At 33.5% G+C, this 21,439-nt stretch overlaps 1 protein-coding gene across 4 annotated transcripts in view; it reads right to left on the bottom strand.

Moving 5' to 3' along the window:
• nckap1 (NCK-associated protein 1) overlaps window positions 1-21,439 on the bottom strand; it is a 45,764-nt gene that overhangs the window by 11,409 nt on the left and 12,916 nt on the right. For 2 of the 4 annotated variants that reach the window (XM_088605173.1, XM_088605175.1), the window contains 20 exons: window positions 20,328-20,420; window positions 19,813-19,869; window positions 19,579-19,721; window positions 18,373-18,463; window positions 17,605-17,742; window positions 17,204-17,252; window positions 16,186-16,342; window positions 15,789-15,845; window positions 15,147-15,243; window positions 14,847-14,953; window positions 14,267-14,399; window positions 13,859-13,940; window positions 13,090-13,148; window positions 8,628-8,773; window positions 8,013-8,145; window positions 4,609-4,728; window positions 3,833-3,972; window positions 3,345-3,476; window positions 2,252-2,470; window positions 1,288-1,418 (listed from right to left, as the gene is read on the bottom strand). In XM_088605173.1, coding sequence (XP_088461299.1) covers window positions 1,288-1,418; window positions 2,252-2,470; window positions 3,345-3,476; window positions 3,833-3,972; window positions 4,609-4,728; window positions 8,013-8,145; window positions 8,628-8,773; window positions 13,090-13,148; window positions 13,859-13,940; window positions 14,267-14,399; window positions 14,847-14,953; window positions 15,147-15,243; window positions 15,789-15,845; window positions 16,186-16,342; window positions 17,204-17,252; window positions 17,605-17,742; window positions 18,373-18,463; window positions 19,579-19,721; window positions 19,813-19,869; window positions 20,328-20,420 — 2,284 coding nt within the window. The remainder of the gene's footprint in view (window positions 1-1,287; window positions 1,419-2,251; window positions 2,471-3,344; window positions 3,477-3,832; window positions 3,973-4,608; window positions 4,729-8,012; window positions 8,146-8,627; window positions 8,774-13,089; window positions 13,149-13,858; window positions 13,941-14,266; window positions 14,400-14,846; window positions 14,954-15,146; window positions 15,244-15,788; window positions 15,846-16,185; window positions 16,343-17,203; window positions 17,253-17,604; window positions 17,743-18,372; window positions 18,464-19,578; window positions 19,722-19,812; window positions 19,870-20,327; window positions 20,421-21,439) is intronic. The other 2 variants (XM_088605174.1, XM_088605176.1) reach the window with 1 other exon arrangement.

Raw genomic sequence — 21,439 nt, 5'->3', positions numbered from 1 at the left:
TGGAAGAAACATGAAACATGCAACACTATTTGTCAGTGCATGGAAGCCTAGTCACCAACTACAACCACTAGGATGCTAGCTTTCTTATTCTACATAGCAATTTTCTCAACCATTTAATTAGTAATACAAATATACTGCTGTTTCTCACCAAGCATCATTAGACACTCCCAGAAATTACGTATCTAATTTAGCTTTAACTATCTCTTTCATTTAATAACTTTTAGTTTTTGGCAGCCATCAAGCAGTGATTACTACGTGTTTAAATACAAAGGTTAAATTTTTATGCCCATTATTTTATTTCTAAAATAATTTAGAGTGCCGCTCAAAAATATCTGGGTAGTTGAAAACTAAATAAATTAATTTCTAATTGTCGTAATGATCAATACAACGCACGTTTTATTTTTAGATAATAACATCCGTTCATTTGATCATAATAGGAACAAAACTTTCCTTGTGTTTAACAATGATTTCAAGTGACCAAAACTATCGGGACACATGCAAATTAAGTACATGACTACTGTGATTTTGCTAACATTACTCCAGCACTCCAGAGATTGTCAGTGCTCACACTGACAGTTGTTTTCAGTTTTACCTTAATAGCTCTGATGATTTTTTTCATATTTTTGGCTGACTTCATTTTTTTTGCCTTTGTTGATTAGTAATAATAACGTCAGTTTCTTTCTTCCTTGGTATATTCCAAATAGTTGATCTTGGCACACCCAAGTTCTATTCTGAGGTTCTTATTGATTTTTTTCCTTTTCAGCTTCAAAATTCCCTATGCTTCTTTAACAGTAAGGTTTTTGGTTTTCATTTTGAGATTTGACAACAGACTCCAAACACTGAAGTCAAAGTGAGAAAAGTTGATAGGACATTCACAGCTCTTCTATTAGATAAATAATAAAATAAGACTTTATTAATCCCATAGGGAAATTGATGCCTCTTTACTCAACAAATTACCTGACCAACAAGAGAAAAATGTCAGCCAACAGGCCCAATTCTTTTACTCCAATGCTATGAATTTCATTCACTAAATAGGGTAGAATTTAACTGACTTCATAAAAAAATATTTTGTATTTAGTTCAATTTAGAAGTTGTAGTGGTTTTAGTTTATAGCTAAAAGCTTATCGTAGGCTACATAACAAAATATCACATTCTATATTTTTATATACATAATCACATGTATGGTATATTATATCTTCCAAGATGATATTTCTGAGTTCCATGAGGCTATAACATGAAGATTATGAAGAGGAACATTTTGGCCACATCTGTATCTATTAATCTTACCCGATATGTCTGAGTATTCTTCTGCATTAAATGTCAATTCATTCTCTGTAGGCAAGTTCACAAATGCTTTCATGGCTGGAAAGTATGCAATGTGTCCATTGCTTACTTGTCTCAGTAACGTTTCCAAATACCTATAAAAAAGATTTTATAAGATATAGTTATTTGCAGCACTAAAGCCCTTTTGGAATTGATCATTTAATTGCTACTATGGAATATTTAATTCTAGATTTTTTTTCTTTTAAAATAAAGACTGAAATGATACCTTGATAGGTATAGTGCCTTTCAAAAGTATTCAAACCCTTGCACATTTCATATTTTGTTGCTGGAAAGCCTTTCAAAACTGATGGGAACACAGATAGTGCAAAGTACTGGCAAATCCTAGAGGATAATTTTCTGCTGACCTAAAACTGGGATAAAATTTCACCTTTTGACAGGACATTGATCCAAAGCACAAGGGCAAAGTTACACGAGTGGTTTCAGAGCAGTAAACTGAATGTCCTTGAGATGCCCATTCCAAATCCTGACTTAGATTCTATTGAGATCAGTGTAAAGACTTGAAATGTGATCACCAAGCAATTAGTGAGATAATCTGCTAATATAAATATGCAAAAATTGCATCAACACATTATGAAAAGTTGGTAGCGACTTACTCAAAAAGATCTGGGACTGTAATTGGTGCAAATGGTGCTTTCACCAGATTCATGGGTATCAATACTGATGCATTAATCATTCATTGACTTATGCAAGTCATAAGTTTTAAATAAAATCTAAGGTTTAATGTTTAAAATGGGCATGCATCATTTTGTAATTTCCGAAAATGTGGTGCCATAGAAATGGTCTGAATACTATTTCAAGGCACTGTTTAGCTATTTCCAGCCATCTGCGTCTTTTAGTTTTCTTTCACATCACAGAGGCTAGAAAGATGCGTCGGTTCCATACACAACAGATTTCTCCAAATACTTACCAGTTTGTGTACAGACTGGTTATTGTTGGTTCTCCATGACTATCTAAGTGCTGTGTCTGCTGCAGGAGAACATTGTTAAACACTCTTGTGATATCAATCTGTACATAGTTTTCAATGGACTGCAGTACTGTCATGTAGGCCCTTACACTGGTCAAAAGTTCTGAGGGTTTTGCAATTTCTTGTGTTGCCTGATTGTACATAGTCATCCCAACAATGGATCTAGAATACAGAGAAGAAAAAATAAACATATAATCCTTCTGTTCATATATTTGAGAAAGTACATTTTAACATGTATTTATCTCCATTTGAAGATTAAAGGCAAATGAGCTTTGAAACATGAGAATATTTTCCAGATAGTGTACACTATGGGTACCTTCAGGCTCAATGTTAGACATAGCCTGCTACAATTTAGAAAGAACATTCCAGCAAATCAGGATAAAAATTAAGAGTATATTAAGTACTTGCAATTGCATGACAAAAGTAACAAAAAACCTAAATATCATTAGTGAAGCAAATTCTGAATAAGTAGCATATTTGTTTTCAAACAAGTAAGCTTGTTTGAGTAAGGTCCCCAAGGATAATAACATTTTAATTCCTTCCTTGACCTGCAGGACAAAGGAGCAGTAAATAGGTGTAATAAGCCCACACAGGACAGGAAAACTGGATTACCTTTGGGGTCCAGTGCTCAAAAAAGAAAACCTAGCCAAGCAACTCACGTCACAGCCTTGAAGCTGAGAGTGGAAAATACCTGTTATTCATCAAGCTTTGTTTATTTGGTTGGATAAGTTCTTTGCTGGACTGCAATCAAAAGTCACTTTACTAATCAAAACTGCATCTCACTCTCCAATAAATACAGTTAATTAAAAGGTAAACTGAAGAACAGAAAACAGGGGGATTATGCCACTGAGTGAGTTTGACAAACAAAGATTGTAAACCATGTTTTTAATTCATGTTATACAGTACTTATTTCTTGGTAAACAGGAGAACCCTCTTTCAGTTTCCAAAATTCCCAGTAATGTTTCAGATGCAAAATGTAGCTTTCCTCTTTTGATATTTAAAATGTAACTGCTTTTTCTGACACAGATATACGTACTTGGTAAAGCGGATTTCCAGATGTGACGTCAAATATTCCCTTGGAGTGAAGGTGTGTTCCCAAACGATCATATTTGGTACGTAATTGATAGAGAAACACAGTTCTGACAGTGCTGTATGCAGCTTATCCAAGCTAAAAAATAAAACATCGCCACATATTGAAGAGATTTCCCTTGAATTACACTGTAGATCAATGATATTAAAATAAATTAACTTTCAAACTATCTTTTAACTTCAAATGTTCAGTTCAATCACTCTTTTGTAAAACTCTCTTCTCTAACACAGATGAAGACTGGGATCGAGGCTAGCCTTTTTCACAGTTCAGGGTCATTAGTTAGATAAAATACCAGCAGGATCACAGGTCACAGGGTAACATGACTGCCAAGCCATAAAGAAAACCAAACCCAGGCTTCTCTACTCACTGTTTTAAAAAAGATGTTCTCACCAATTAAATTAAACACGTACACTTTAAGATAGATGAGCACTTACTTGGTAACAAGAAGCCTGTTCTTTCTCATGCTTTCAACTCCCGGCTTCTCTCGTTCAGGTTCTCCTTTCTTCCCAGTCTGCTTTTTAGACTTCTTGTTCACCGCTTGACTGATGGTTTTGGCACAATGTTTTGGCAGTAACTGAAATGGCAGAAGAAAAGGATGATCTTTATCAAAACTTTTATAAGAACCCCGCTGATTAACTGGATTCTGGGCATTGGATGGATAAGTCTGGTAAATTATGAGCAAACTGCACATTCATTAATGAAAAGAAAATTAAATAATGTCTTTAACAACACCAGACTCTCCTAAAAACAGAAAACGGTGAAGGCTATCTGATTAAAAAGTACAGAACACGAATTGAGCTTGTTATTTAAAACTAGAAAGAACTGCACTATCACAGTACAATGTATTTCAGTGGAAAGTACATCATTTAGTACAATAACTTGAATACCTCACAAGCATTTGTACTGGAAAAAATATATAATGATATAATTGAAATAACTGGTACAGCGTTTCTGAAGGTAGTACTTTGAAGAATATAGAAGCTTGTCAACTATTTTTAGATAGTTGTTCATAAAGATTTTGTGAACAACTTATGATTTTAAACCAGTGCTCTCATTACATACTCAATAGTGAAATTAATAGTTTGCATGACTGTGCATACATATGCAAAGAAAGCAAACCAGAAGAATAACCACATGTCTGACCTACCTTTTATTTGTACTTGCATCCAAACAGAGCTTAAAGGAAACATGGCATTCCTCAGCCTCTTACCTGGTCACTAAGAGTGCACTGTTCTGTGCAAATGTCTGTAATGAGATTCCGGGCTTGCTTTGCCATTTCATCCAAAAACATGTTACACAAAGACAGACTCCGGTCTCCAATATGATGTCGCTATTCAAAAGAAAGAATAATCAAGATTTTGGGAGTACCAGCACCATACATTTCTAATTTATTGGAATAAACAGTGTAAATAATAGGAGATGACTAAGAACAATCACTCTTGAACAATTATGTTTTCCATTCATTTGATGTGACAAGTAATTGTGTACACTTTACCACCAATAATTTCAAACATATGGCTAATTTTACAGATTTACCATTTTAATGCTTCTAAATTGAATCTGAAACTTTTAGTCAAGTTTCACAAAATACCTTTTAATACTTAAAATACATTAAGAATGTAATTTTACTGTTTTGCATAAATTTAAAAATACAGAAAAATAAAATGATATATTTTTCCATTTACTTTAATATGAGGACAGATGCAAGTTACAAATTTGAACACTTTCTTTTGACTTTTCGCAAGATCAACAAAACCTGCGCTGCCAATTAGCACTCATCTGTAAACATTTCCCACTGTTTTCCTTAAGGAATTGCTCTTACTATTATTTTTGTGCTTCCTTGAACTAAATCCAGATACCTTGCATTTAAATGTACTGGGACAGCACAGTCAAAACCATTATTTTTGCTTTACAGTCATACAATTTATATTTGTGATAATGAAATTAAGATTTTATTTTTGGGTAATTCTATGCATTAATTTGATCATAGAACTAAAACATACTTTTGTACTTTTTTTAAGTCACCATATAGTTCTGTGAAAAAAGTATTTGCCCCCTTTTAAATTTTCTTGATGCATTTTTGGCACTGAATGTTATCAGAGCATAATAGGTTGCTATTAATATAAAAAGTAAGACTGATTGAACAAATAACACCAAAGATAGGTGCTTGCTTCAGTTATTTCAAGTAATTCAACATCCAGTGTCCCTGTGTGAAAAAAGTTCACACACCCTTAGATTCAGTAAATGGTTGCACCACCAATAACTGCAACCAAACACTTCCTTGTGATGATGATCATTCTCTCGCATTACTGTGTAGGAATTCGGGCCCATGCCTCCATGACAAACTGTTTCAAAACACTTGGGGGTTTTCCTGCATGAACTGCTTGTTTCAGGTCTTGCCACATTTCTATGGGGTTTAGCTCTGGACTTTGACATGGCCATTCCAAAACATTGAATTTCTTCTTCTTCATCCACTCTCGGGTAGACTCTCTGGTAGACTCGCTTGTATGTTTGGGATCATTGTCTTCTCCATTGCAAGACTTATTTCTCTGACTGAGGATACATGGAGCCCAGATCTTTTGAAATAGTTTTGCAACCTTTTCCAGAGTGACAGGCATCAATTACTTTTTTTCTGGAATATTTTTTGAGCGGGGCATGACATGCCTCTTGATTCTATATGGTAATTCACTATGATAAGAGCCAAAGTTTGTGTGTTTGATATAGAGGGGGCTGATTGTTTAATAAGGTATTTACATAACCGATCCTAAGTTATCCTTTTAAATGAATTAATTGAACTAAAGGAGCATTATGTTTTTGCACAGAGACACTGGACATTGGATTACTAACAAGCACTAAACTGTGGTGCTATGTGTTCTCTCAGACAACTTTCACACATAACTAGGTCCCACATAAATCTCTGATGACATTCAGTGGTAAAAACATGCAAAATCTCAGAAAAAACAAATACTTCTCCATGGAACTGTATTTACCGAGTACATTCTCATTAAATAAGTCAGTAGTTTCCAACACCACCTTCATATTTTATCATACATTTAGGACAAAACTGACATAATTATGACAAAATGAGCTATGTACTTAGCAGAAAGAGAAACCATCAGCATAGGTAAGGAAAAATAGACTTAACTTTGGGTTTAATATGACCTTTGTTACCAACTCCCTGATCTTTTTTCTGTTACTATAAACTGCTCTGATTTTTTGTGTGCTGGGTGGAAATATTCATGGAAACTTTTAGTGCTTTTCCAATATAAATAAAGTTTGCAGCTGTCTAAAGCTGTGTAGAGTGGACATAGGAAGAGGAACATTTCAGAGGCATGCTGAGAAAGGGAGTTTCATGTTTGAACAAGGGAAATCCAAGCTTTACATGGCTCAATAAATCTCTTTTATTCTTTTAAGTGCTTTCAGATAGTTTTTTGTCAAGTTATTTTGTGCCACATGAAAATGCTCATTGCACAATTTATTTTTGTCCTGGCAGTTAACTAATTAGAAGTAGCAATCTTTCCATATAGAGCACTGCACAGCTATGGAAGAACTCAAATGTTTTCCAGGAATGAGAACTATTCAGTGTTCCATGAACAACAAGAATATTTCTACTGAGGAATGAAAACTCCTTTGTGTAGAACTCAAATCCCCAATCTTCAGTGGTGTACAATTAACATTGTAACTCAATAAATCATCTTCAGCCTTTTGTTAAAAAGATGATTTTGCATTGATTACAGCTTTGAAACTCTATCTGACTTTTTTATATGATGTTCTAGTTACATATACTGCATTTCCTTTCTGTATTCTCAGTATGGCATCTTCCTGCTCTCTCCGGAATGTCACTCTACCACTGTGAAATGAATAAGCAGTACAGGACTTTACCCACGTTTTCCATTTTTATTCTCAAAAACCCTACCACCAAGATTATCAAACCATTTTTTTTATTTTACTTGTATAAAACAAAGGTGATAACATCACACAACCTCCCACATCCAGTAAAGCATGGGAATATCGTGTTGTGAGCTTCATATTCAACATGAAGGATATTTTTATGGGAAAGATTTTTCACTGTTGCCTATCCCAACACTAACCAGGCACAAGTCTGCTTAACTTCTAAGATTAAACTCTAATCAAACACTTCTTAAAAACAAATAAAAAAAAAAATCACAGATTTTTCAAATATAAATTAGATGACAAAACAAGACTATTATGCAATTTACAACACTAAAAATGTTATTTGACAGACAGATATATTTTTAAGACACCATAAGGGTGAAAGAGGCAAAAAGATCAACTGACGTATAAACAAAATGGTAGAAGAAAAAATATGGACTTAGATGACTAGAAGAAAGCAACGTATCAGCCTAATAGAAGTTATGGCACAGATCCACCTACTGCATGTCTGATATTCTCTATTTTGAAACATAGCATGCCTTCTCCTGGGTGAGTGAAAGAAGAAAGATGGAAGTGATTTTTACATTGTAATCAACCATGAGTGGTGTTTTGGATCTGTTTTTTGAAGAAGTGCCACACTTTAGAATAGAGTTCCATAATGAAACAGCTAACAATCACACAGAGGCACAGTTAAGATAAACTCTAGTTTGGCTGTCCTACCTCTTCTGGGCACAGTTCATGGGTACAGCTCATGAAATGGGTGCAGACCAGTGGGAAAGAAATCGAGTATCTAGATTGTGAAGGCAGCTCCAAACATTGCTGGAACATTTTCTCAAATGCACGACTGTAAAAGCTATCAACAAAAAGAAAAATAGATGTTGGCAAATTCACAGCTCCATCTGTTTAAATCATAGTAAATCCTTTAAAACTGTTTCCCTGATTTGGTCTAGTATAAGGCTACTGAATGTTCTATATTTACTAATCTTAAGTCATTTAATTTTAATCACATACCAATCACATATCCTTGCATATCATTAAGCATCTGAAACATGCTCATGTATTTAAAGATTATCTTAAAAGACACCCGTTAAATAACAGAAACATTCCTGATGCACTCTATTACTAATTTCCTTCCTGATGTAGTTGTTTGAAGAAAAAAACATTGTTTAATTAAACAAACAGTAACACCAAGTGATAAATATTAAACATTTTAAGTACATGAATGCCCTCAACATTCCTGGACTATTAGACCCCAAATAGTTTCTAAATTGTTCTTTACAATTTGATTTTAGTGCAGCTAATATGAATTTGAAAAAAATTGTGCTTTATCCATACCAGAATATAGAGAGATCCGAGGTTTCCACTAACATTTCCACAAGTGAATCTACCATTTTAGTGTGAAAAATAATAGTGTTCATCATCTTTCCAAGTTCTCTGTGGTCTGCCAAACCCAGGGAGGCCTTGGACACACTTGTGTAGGCCTGTTAAGAAGAATAAATACACACTTAACAGATATAAATAAAATAATGAAGAAAAACTACAGAATAAACTACAAAATTGAATTAGGGAATGGACCAAGAACTACCTCAACCGAATCATAGATATTATATCCAAAATGGTTTCAACAATCATTAAGACAAAGGCCAACAAAATATTACTTTTCGTTTTTATACTCTACAAAAAAATATCCCTAAATCCATTTTTATTGGTTTCTGTCCACATTACCCCATATGCAAAAATGTCATGGCTACTTGAACAGTCTGTCCAAGGCAGTCTAGTTATTTTTGCTTCCAAATGGTTTTATTAAAATAGCAAATCTTCAAAACACATCGAGAAAAAGCTTTAGTAAAGTAAGTAAAGGCAACATAAAAGAAAACAGTTAAATGACTTGATTTTATAGAATGAGAAATTCTATATCAGCTGCCCTCCATAGCTATTTATATCCCGATGAAAAGGGCAAAAAAACAGACAAATTTAAAATTGGATATGTGCCTTACTTGAAATATTCTAAAAATGTTATCCTGTAATCTTAACAGCTTTGCACAGAGCAAAGTCAAACTTGTCATAAATGATTTAAATCCCGTAAACATGAGAGTCACATTTACTCATACCCCATGTAGGTAGTATTTTGCAAATCCTGGCATAGATTACACTGACAAGATGCCTCCTGTAGTGTGCTATGAGCTTCTGGTACCACTGAGTTTTTTTACAATTCCTTCAGGCAGACTGAGAACTAGAGATTAAGATTATTTTGTGCTCAGTCAACCATTTCTTTGTTAATTTCGATGTATGATTTGGACCATGGTCATAAATGAACATTCCAGTGTGACAATATTTGAACTTCTTCCAGAGGTAGCCAGGTGTTTGGAAAAAATGTTCTGGCACATGTTGGAGTTCATGATTCTCCCTATTTTAACAAGGGCTCCATAGATGTAAAACAACCTCAAAATATAATAATTATTTTTTTCTGGGTATTTTATTTAAAAAAATACATGGGAATAAATGTGAACCTTATGTTATCTAACTGCAAATATGACTTTGCTCTGTGCAACAACAATACAGGTTCAGCCTGTATTATTCAAGTGTCTAATCTACACGTTATCTATATGTTATATGATGTTTTGGCTAATGTTTCACTGGACATGAGAATAAATTTGGAGGGTGGCTGTAGTATAAATCAACTCTTTACAATCATAAATCCTTTATAAGACATTCTTTTGGAAGAAGCAAAAATAACATTGGAATAAAATATCCCAAAAACCACAGATCAAACATGATCTGTTAGTTTTTCATAATCACTGCCAACTAAAGAATTATGTACAGCCAAAACAATACTACATACCACAAAAAAACAACAACAAATATTTAGCAGGTGCTAAACCAAAATTATGTTTTTTTTTAAATAATTAGAGAGAAGAGTGCATTTTTGCAAAGTAATGCATTTAAAGTCTTACATATACTCCTTTGTGGGCAGCTAAACCAACACTGAAGACATGGAAACAAAAAGCTTAACAGACTATACAAGTCCTTGACTTCACAGCAGATAGTGTCACAGAAAAAGGTAAAAAAAAAGAATAAGAAAAAATGGGGAGTTTTTGGTGATTCAACTAATTCTTTTTGAGGAAAGGTGGGTGCTGTTCCTGCTTTCTGGTAGTTAAAACACTATCTGTTAAAATATAATTACACTCCAGCCAGTAAAACCAAAACAAAAAGAAAATACTTAAGTGGTCTGTAAAACACTGGAATTATCCATTACGACCGTCAACTTTTCACTTTCACAGACACTTTTGTCAGCACTGTAGAAGTACTTATGTAGACAGAAGTACTTATTTATGTAGTACTTATGAAACCAGAAGCTAGTTCAAAGAGAAACTGGTTGAAACATTACAACAATCAAACATTGTCTGTGGAGGATAGAACTCAGGCTTTACTGGTGAAACTAATTTCAGTTTTAGATGCTTGTAAATAATTTAACAATGAAGCTACGTATAAAAAAACAAAAGTTGTTTTTTTGTTAGTGCTTTCAGGTGTTTGAAAAAGTTGCCTTCAACTTTTAGGGGATGACAAGAAGGCCTAACTCTTAAAAAGGTCTTAACAGATTAAAAGTGGTTAAGTATTTATTTGTCAAATAGAACACTGGTAGAAATTTCTGTCGTATTGAAATAATAATAAAAACATATGTTCAGCGAATTCCCCTCCTTCAAAGCTTTGGTAAGTGCTATTTATTTCAGCACTGATGGATTTTAATATGTACAGCAGCCAAAAATGTATCAATTCATGGTATATAAAGCTGTTCTCACACAGGCATTACAGCTGTTCTTAAATTGGCTTGAACTGCATGTTATTCTGTTTCCAATGATTAAAGGCTATTTAAATTCACACTGTGCCCTAGCAAGTAAAAGGTTCTTCAAATACATAAAAGAATGTTTCAGATACTTGCTTTCCGTTATCTGTTGACCTTTGCTAAGATAACCCTGTGAAAAGAGGTTAGTGCAAAAGCTGCAGTGGTTCATAAATAATTATTTAAAAAAATGATTTATACAAATGTGAGCAGATCTCCTGCTTTATGTTAGATTCTTCTATCCCAAAAAATAAATAGGAGCTCTTCCAATCGAACAGTTTCTAACACTACTGTGTTTTTTTCTCTAGTGCTTAAGAGCAAATAAATATCACTGGAAGCAAAAATACATTTTAGGAAGTACTAAGCAAACATGAAAGCTGAATGCTGTCACCCTATACTAACAGCGGTCTGAGAAACATTGGTCACAGAAAATAAACTGTCTTTGTAGCCCTGCTGGGAATCTATAGCTCAACCCAGCACCAAGAAGCCAAACTCTATTGTGTAATGAGCCAAATATGAAAATGCTGTTTTATTCCTTAGGGAGAGTGTTCTGATTTAATTGAGTACAATTAAAAGGAAGATAATCACATCTTTAAAGAGTGTTTTTTAGAGAATTTGACAACATTTAAAAGGTAAAACTTAAAAAAACACCACTACTCTCACAATTCATATTGCAACACTCACTTTAACATGCCAAGTTTCAGGCTTCAATAATTTAGAAGATAAAGTAGAACACACAGAACCCCTTCTTAAAAATTCATTATTAACTGCAGTTTTTTGTTTTTTTCATAAAATGTTAAAAAGTCTTACAGTCTTTCTTACAGCGATTCAAAACTTGCATAAATTGCAAAGTAAACCAAGGGTAGTCGACAAAAACATGGAAAGACCTTGGTGAATGATGTACACTAAGTGGATAAGAAGCAAAGGCTTGCACACTGGTGTAGTGTATCATTTAATTAAGCAGATAACATCCCAAAACAATTGTTTATGAGATTTTCTCATAAATAAGGCTAGCGTGGCTGTAAGAGGAGACATCAGAGACTTTAAAAGAGAGGTGATTGTTGGGGCAGGAGCTTTAGTGACCAAGACAGCTTAACTTCCTCATGTTTCACAATCAATGGAGTTTATGGTGAACTGAAGTGCATACTCCAGGTCCAGAATCTGTGGATTAATTCAAGTGCAAAGCAAAACTGGTAAGGAACTGCAGATCAATTGACTGTACATATCAACCTGGATCTCAAGCACTCGGTTTCCTCAAAAACTGGTCTGTTGAAAAGTCTACAGAGTAGCATACAGATAGCATAGTTTGGTTTCTGCACTGAAACCCTTCATCACACCTGGCAATGTACTTTTAAAGGTTCAGTGGATTATGGAACAGGGGAGAAAAGTGATCTGGTCAGATTAATCATCCTTCACTATGTTCTTGACTAATGGAACTACTAGAACTCTATAGCCCTCAGTGTTCGGTTCCAACAGGGAGGGGCTCTGGTGGTTTCACAATGACACAAATTTTCCTGGCATGGTGCACTCATTCTATTAGAAGGCAAAGTCAATGCCACTTATTCCTCCAGGAAGAGTTTCTTCCAAAATGGCAGTGCCCCCCTCCACAGAGCATGTATGGTTGCCCAGCGGTTTGATGAGCATGACACTAATGTCATCCTTATGTCATGGTCTTCTCAGCCATTGGATCTGAACCCAAATAAACATTTATGGGGTATTCTAGAACAATGCCATTTTCCATCTCCATCAGCTAGGCATGAACTCACTGACTATGTCATGGAAGAATGGTGCTGCACCCCTTTAGGAGCATTCTAGATGCTGGTAGACTTTACTCCCCGACACAAACAGGTCACAGGTGGTGGCCCAAAGCCCTGTTAAGTGACTTTACATTGAGGTTTCCATTTTATGTCCACTGCCGATATATACTGTCTTTGCTTGACACCACTTATGACTTACCTGCAACCTGAACCAATCCAGTCGCATACCTCTAAAATCAAACACCTCTCCATCCTCAACTGAAATAAAGAGAAAGAAAATGCATCGGATACAGAATCATGTTAATAAGATTAGTTGTATTAAGAATGAGATGATTATTTTTACATAAATGGTATAACAAATGAAACGTAATCCCCCAGACAAGCTCTTTCTATTGCTTGCAGTTACAAACTTTGAAATATTCATTCATTTAAAGCAATGACAAAAAACACATCTTTCCACTTAAATGTATACTTAGCTTAAGATAGACAGATGGTCATACTGAGAAATCATACTTATAGTTTACAAAAGCAACTTTAAATACGTCTCTGCTTTTAGGGAGCTGGTACCCTCAAGATAAAAGATGCCCAAAATGGACACATATGACATATTTTTACATTCATTATCCAGAAAGGAAGCCATAATCTAGTGGTAAAATAAACATTAAATACTTCTCATCATTATAGTGACATTCTCTTTTATAAAACAATTGCTATCTTTTCTTATCCTTTGTATCATATCCTGGAAAAAAGTCTTGATAGTCTGATAATAAAACAGAAATGCATAATACATAACCTATTTGCAAAACATGGAACACATAAGGTTATTTTTCATAATTCCTGAGCTTATTTTCTAAAAAGTTGATTGCAAACATTACAGTAAAATGGACTCTTTAAAACCTTAGACCTATTTAATAAAATAATGAATTACATCAGCTTTCAGTCTGTTTCCTTGATCTACAGAAATATACCTTGTTTCACGCTGAGCGAAGTCATAGTGTTCACAAAGGAAGACATTATTATTGATTCATCTTCAGGACAGACAGACAGGTTCTAAATTTAAAACAATTCATTAGAAAATTTATATTCAGTTGTAAAGCATATAGCAAAGATATTTTTTTTAATTCTTAAACTATAGATATTTCAATGATAGTAACACTTAAAATCAGTACTGAAATACTTGACCGCCATCTAGTGGTAAAAATTATCTTCACCCAAAGCATTGCTGATTTTACTGAAAAGTTTTTAACTGAAACTTTCCAGCACAAAAATACATTTCAGTTTACTTCTCAAATTATAATTTTAACCAACAATATATACATTTATAATTAAATACATTTAAAGTAAGCAAACATAATTATAACAAATGAAAATTTCACCTGAACAAGTTCATTCAGTACAACAGCATCAAATCCAGACAAATACTGTACATAGTATCGCTGCATCACCGGTCCATATTTTCGCACATGTGCTCTTAGCTCTTCCATGTAAAATATTAATTCAGCAATATGCCTAAAAAAGCAAAGTAAATACAATATGATACTGTATAGCTGGATAAAGTCAAGAGTTTCATGAACAAGTAATATTTGTAGATGCATTTAGAAATTCATAGTTTAAAACATGGAACTGATTTAAAAAGACTGCATTTTCAAAATGTAGTAAAATGTAGCATTGAACAAGCAAGTCAACCTACAGTATAATTGATTATATTTCCACAATGATTTAGTAGGATGTTTTAAGATACAATTATATTTTTTATTATGTGAAACTCATGTTTTAAAAAAGTCATTTTTGTAATTAGAACAATCTTTTAATTGTATCTAATTCTTAAAATTATATGTTCACAGCATTTAGTTGTAATTCATGTCAAAGTAACACTTTATGCAGCAACTAATCCATCTACTCATTGAAATTTGCAACCATATTTTAATTCGTAAACATTTCAAAACTTCAGCTTACTTATCTATGAAGTCATCTGTGCTTTTCTTCTGGATGTTATCTGCATGCCGAAGAAGCCAGATGATTTCATCCCGGGCAAAGGATAGAGCCATAAACACAAACAGTGCCTGAGAAACAAAAAACAGTTTATATGTAAATTTTCCAGCTACACTGGAAAATATACACTGACAATATTAACTATAATTTTAAACTAAAGTATAAAAGGAAACACAGAAGACTGTATTACTCTAACAATTTGTAAAACTGTGTTAAAAGTAAAAAGAAGGGACAAGCTAAATATCACATTACAATTGTGGGTACCTTTGGGCCCAATAACCCAGGCTGGTCAGCAAGAACTGTGGCAAGCTCTTTTAAGGCAGACCTTAAGAACTTGCGCCGCTCTCTGTGCATGGAGCCCCTTAAAAACAATTACATTTTAAACATAAATTAATTTGTAAGAAGGATGCATATCATATTAACATACTACATGTAATTTTAACTAATGTAATGTTAATTTAATGTTTATGATTCTGTACTTCCCTTCATAAAGTATATAATTAAGCATTTTTCTGCAGGATATTCCTTATTTTTCATACGTTGTGCAGGAAAAGCAAACACATTCATCTTAGATTTAGTCTAATTCTGAAAGGAAAATGCTACATAGGTTAGATTCAGTTAGGAACACACATGTTCGGGAATATGTCATATCTAGGCTTGATGAATCATTCCTCAAGTTACTTCTCAATTACGAATGCATTTCACACTATAACTTATACATTGAAACATACAGTATATTCAGGCATAAGCTTAAAAATATTAGAAACACTCCAAGAACATTTTTTGTCAATACGTTGATACATTTTATGCATTTAACTTTTTAATCTTAGCATCTTCTGTTATTATGCTAAGAAAGCGCAAGTTTTCTACAACCGAGACAATTCAAACTAATTGATGTGTACTTACGCATGTGATAAGGCAGCCTCTTTGCATTCTCTGACGTCATTGATACGTTTGTTGTAGCTGCAAGAACAAAAAACACAATTACATTAAATCTGCGAAAACAAGGGTAACAGAATTTGTTCATATAAATAAGAATGAAAATAATAATAGCAAACATTAAAACAAAAAAGGCCTTCACTGAAAAAACGTTAAAATTGTTATAGAAGTAACCATTCATTATCCTGAAAGTTCAAATTCTTAATTAAAATATATAGAAAATAAGTGCATACTAATTGTGTTTTAAAGGTTTTAAACTTACTACTTCACAATACTGTATGTTTGTGTCATTTGTAGTGTAAACAAAGAGTTGCGATGTCTATATTTCAGACATTATTTTTTTAGAAGATATTAAATGTTTCACCCTCTAATGTTCACAAATAAGTCTTCCACAGCTTTGTGAATGTGGAAGACTTCATCTCTGAAGAGGCACAGGCAGGAACTGCTCTGAAGGGCAAGCTTCCACAGATTGAGTGCAGCTGGATCACTGCTCAGCACACCATGGCACAGAATAAATCCAACTACAGAAAGAGAAATCCATTCATGTTTTCCAAAAAAAATAATAAAGGTTTGTTATCCTAATAGATACCTAAAACACATTCTTTTTTGTTAGTCAGTCTTTCAAAGATTTTAAAAAATACCAAGAATGTAAATCTAGACTCAAATGTCATCATTGAAATGGGTCACTACAATGTAGAGTACAGCATACACTGTAGAAACTATTTGTCATGTTTCCTTTTATATTTTGAATAATATATTTAAGAAAAGTACATGGCTAAGCTTGGGTCAGGGTTTGGTAAAAAAAATAAGGACATTCCATAAAAAGAAAATTAAACTGCTTTTATTTCAGTATACTGTACCTTGTATTTACATTCACTATATACAGCATATGAGCTTGTTTTAAAACTCAGTTGATTAAAACTGCTAAATCCTGAAAGAAAACAACTCCAATAGGTACGAGTACTACAAAAACATCTGCAAGGTACAACAGTTTTACAATATGAAATTCCCAATATTTGCTGTTTCTCAAATTTAAATGGCATTAAAATATCTAGATTACGTTTTGGGGAAAAAGACATCCTAAAAATCTAACCAGATTATCCTTACTATATTTTGCACTCCATTAGTCCCCAGGTATACAAAGGGTCTTATAACTAAGAATAAATTAGATTAGCAGAAAATGGAGGATTCCTGTGGAAAAAAAGGACACTATTTTTGCACATGGTCCACTGGGATCTATATGAATTGGCACGTGTTAAAAGCAGAAGGGTCTACTATTTGCCTAAATTGACTCATGAGGAATCAACTCCACATCCCTTTTATTTTTTCTTATTTGCTTATTCAACCATACTTATGCATAGCATATCAAAGTGTTTACTTACAGACAATCCATTTCTCCATGGCATCCAGAGAAAGATATTCACAGGGCATCTACAATATACAAAAAACAACTGATTAGCAATCTGGCAATCCATGTACAATTCAGACTCTTGATAAAATTTAACAAGAGAATAATCAACAGGGATAATCAAGGGGAAACGCGGTAAAATTGTAAAAAAAAATGATTTCAAATAATACAGAACATGAAAGGGGCATGATCTTAACATTTTAATCTGCACTTGTCAGCAGCTACTGGCAATGTTTCCCACACATTTTCACAATAAGCAGATTTACATCTAATTATGTTCTGATCTACACATAAGCAGAAAAAAAAAACTTACAGGAGCTCTATCTAAAAATCATACCAACCACTATTAGGACACTGAAAAACTGTACTCCTTACTGTGTCTGATTGAGCGGGATTAAGCATAGTGCTTGGGGCACTGATCAGACTTAGTAACTGGGCATTTCGCCACTGATCAGCAGATAGATTTCGTCGAGGATACACCATCTGAAGTGAAATCAGAGCATCGGAAAGGGACTGAAAGAAGAAAAAAGACCAGTTTCAACACTGTTAGTGATTTCTTTGAAACAGTTTTTTTAACTTATAAGCTAACAAAGTTTAGCTTAAATGACACTTAAATGAAGTCTTGTGTCCTCATTCAAAATCCCAACACTGGAAACAGAGATGATGACTTTCACATTTCTTTGTTTGGACAAGTTAGTTCGGTACTACTATAGTAACAACTAGTTAATATTCACTGTGGAAAAGAAAGATTGGCAAACGACTTCTCTCAGCCCAAAGAAGATGGGCATATAAAAGATAATCACAGAAATGTTTACAAACACGAGGTGCTTATGAATGCCTCTCATTCTTGCAAACCCTTGGTAATTTTATTTTCAGTGTTAAAACTCTAGTATAGTTTTTTACTTCTAACTTAACTATTTCAGTTCTACACAACCATAGAGATGCATGTGATTAATCAAAAACAAAATACAAACAACTTTTCAGTACACACAAGATTAAACATCTTACTTAATTTACTTAATCAAGGAATATTTTCTGTGTGTTTTCCAATATCATTAAAACACTCATTAGTATACTTAGAAAGTATACTTAGTATGCTTAAACAAATAAGCAAGAGAAGGATTTTCGCAAATATTTTTTTACCTTGCTGTGGGGTACAAATTCTTCCATCATCTTTTTCAGTGGATTTTCATAGTCTACAATCATTTGACCAAGTCTAGGATATTCTCGGTCACTAAAAATTACAAAAAGGTAAACATATACATCTGTACAATTCAAACTAAATAAACACATTCTTCAGAGCTTATTAAACAATGAAAAAACAACAGGAGACCTCTGATCTTCCTGACATGGACCTAAGGAGAAACTTGTGGAAGAATACCATTGTAATTTTAATAGATACTAAAACAATTTCTTGAAAGTCTCATGTGCACACTTGTCTCATATATATATATGTTGTGTATATATACACAACACACCATGCCTTTCTGGGCTGCTGTGCTATGAAAGTATCTATGGCATTACTCATTTTGTATGTTAAATGGTTCTGAAAGAGAAAGCAATTTTGCTTCAGAACATATCGTGATATTCAGCGAGCAGACCATGCCAGGCAATATATATACTGGGTAATAAAGAAACGTTCTAATACATATTTCACCTACTGTGAATATATGAAAATGCACTGGGATAATATCATTACTGCCCAAAATAGCCTCCCTGCCATGGTCTGCTCACTAAATATTAGGGTATATTTTGAAATGCAGTCGTGTTCTCACTAAGACCCACGCAAACCATATGAGGCCTCATTCACAAAATGTAAAAGTCAAGTTCCTTATTAATACCCATGAATGAAAATCAAGTTCTTTAAAAAGCTGCAAAATGAAAGCATCATAAAATACATTATTCATTAATACTATGTACTGGACATTAAAAGAAAAGGTGAATATCTTTGACAATGCAAAAATATATCTTGAAGGCCATTAATGAAATTAAATTGCCTCAGAAAATCCTGTTTTACAGCACCGCACTCTGGAATGTTAGAATCTGGTAAGTCTTCACAGGCTAAGGCAGACAGCACTGCAACTGCATTGGTGCTTAATATCTACCTAAGGAGAACTGTTTGCCTCTAAAAACCCTTGAAAAGTTTACCTGTCACTATTTTTTAGTAAACTAGTCCTTTGAAGCTCTGAAAGATTATTTTATTCTACATTCAAAAAATTGAGCTTTTCTGCTTACATTCAATGTGTTCAAGCTTACATAACGTAAATTAGTATAACGTTCAAGCTGGAAGAAACTATTTCAGGGTTGACAAGATGAAAATGTGAAACGAAACAGCATGCATGTTCTCACCTCGAACCATGTGTCATTTCGTGAGCATAGTTGTAGAGACCTATGATTGCTTTTCGCTCTTCAATCCGAGACAGCAGCATCATTAATGTAGTGTAGGTTACAATAAGGTCTAGGTAGTTCTTAGTAAGATCAAAGTTTACTGTCTACAAAACAAAAACAAGCAAGTCATAAAAAAACTTTAAAAATACAACATTTGTTACTTTAAATGATCAAATTTTAAAATATGCAACTTACAATGTCAAAGAAAACTTGGCAAGCATCAATAGTGTTCAGCAGTTCACACACATGGTCCTTAAAGAGGAAAGAGAATATGTTTTTTTTCCAAGCACAACATACAACGCAAGGCGTGAGAAAAATACAATTATGTATGATTACTATTATTGTTCCTTTACAGCCAGAGCCTTGTCAAAAAAGTGAATGTGTGCTTTTTTCGGCAACTTGGACCATAAAATACTGAAGCTCTGTGCTCTTCAGCGCTAAATTCTAAGATTTCTACATCTTTCTTATGACATGAATTCACTAGAAGTATTGATCATTTTGTCCTTTTTGCCATTAATTACACAGATGCTTCAAATTCAATTTATGTATCAGAAATTTTAATTTTCTTTTTATTTGGTCAACACTTTGTATTTTAAAAACTCATGACAAATGTGGTCAGATAAAGTAATTAATTCAAGGTCTTTGTAGATTTAGCTAAATGTAAAGGACCAGAAATATGAGACTTAACTAGTGAAGAAAGATGTCCTTACCTTAAACTCCATGACATCGACAAACGTGAAGTAATATAAAGCTAGGTTTTTTAGTATTTCAGATTTTTCTTTTTGAAGTTGTGCAAGCTGTTGCTGCAAGAAAAATATACAAACGCAGATTAGATATACCATCACATGAAGCCCAATATAAATCAAAACACCTGTCAAACCTGTCAACAAGGTTCATTTTAGGACTAGAAACTTAACAGTGCTGTTCATTTGATAAATGGTGAGGCAAAGAGGTGTGCAGAGCATGTATTTTGTTAACTCCTAATTTATTTTTTTGTTTTAACACTTGAGAAAGGGACATAAAAACACTAAAAGACGTTTTACAATTCTCATCTTTGAGCACATTAAATGTTATCCCCTGGCCTGGCTTTACCAGTAGCCTGTTCCGTTTGGGTTAGACTGACAACATCAAAACCCAAGATCACCCCTTCCACCCTTAAGATCACCACTGCCAAAGAAGACCTCCATGCAGAGATGAGCAAAATGGTTTGGCCAGGTTTAAATGGTTTGATATTGAATGTTTGCAAGTGGATTTCTGATCTCCAAACCTCTTTGCTTTCAAGTCATTTGATCAAGACATTTATATAGTGTTGGAACACATTAAGCTAATGTCATTTAAATATAAACCATATAAGCCAGGTTTATATCTGTATTATAATAAGCTTTTGAGAAACATTTTGCCTTATTATACAAGTTGTAAGAAGCTATAAATAAATAATTTTCAAAGGGTTTTAGCTTTTCTGTATTATAAATTTAGAAACACTTAGCAATTTCACATTTCCATCATGTACACTTTTTTACAACAGAATCTTGCTCACAGTGAAGCACTAAACAGCTGTAATAATTTACACACAAAAATAGAAAATACAATATAAAATGAACCCTGCATTAAGTTTGCATTAGAATCAATATTTTGTTTAGTCCCTTTAGCAACTACAGGACAAAAGTGCACTGGAAGAAAATCAGTGATTTTCTTTTTTTTTTTAAGAGACTAAGTGCAACAGTATATAATTTATTGAAGAGTTTTTAAAAATGTTAGTAAATATCCTTAAGGAAACTAAGATGCAAACATTCATATGCATACAATAATTGTATGCAGATTA

This window comes from Lepisosteus platostomus, chromosome 14, assembly GCF_059453375.1.
Source record: "Lepisosteus platostomus isolate fLepPlt1 chromosome 14, fLepPlt1.hap1, whole genome shotgun sequence".
Classification (NCBI taxonomy): domain Eukaryota; kingdom Metazoa; phylum Chordata; class Actinopteri; order Semionotiformes; family Lepisosteidae; genus Lepisosteus; species Lepisosteus platostomus.
Note: the sequence above shows the minus strand (reverse complement) of the source record. Positions and strands in the feature narration are given on the sequence as shown.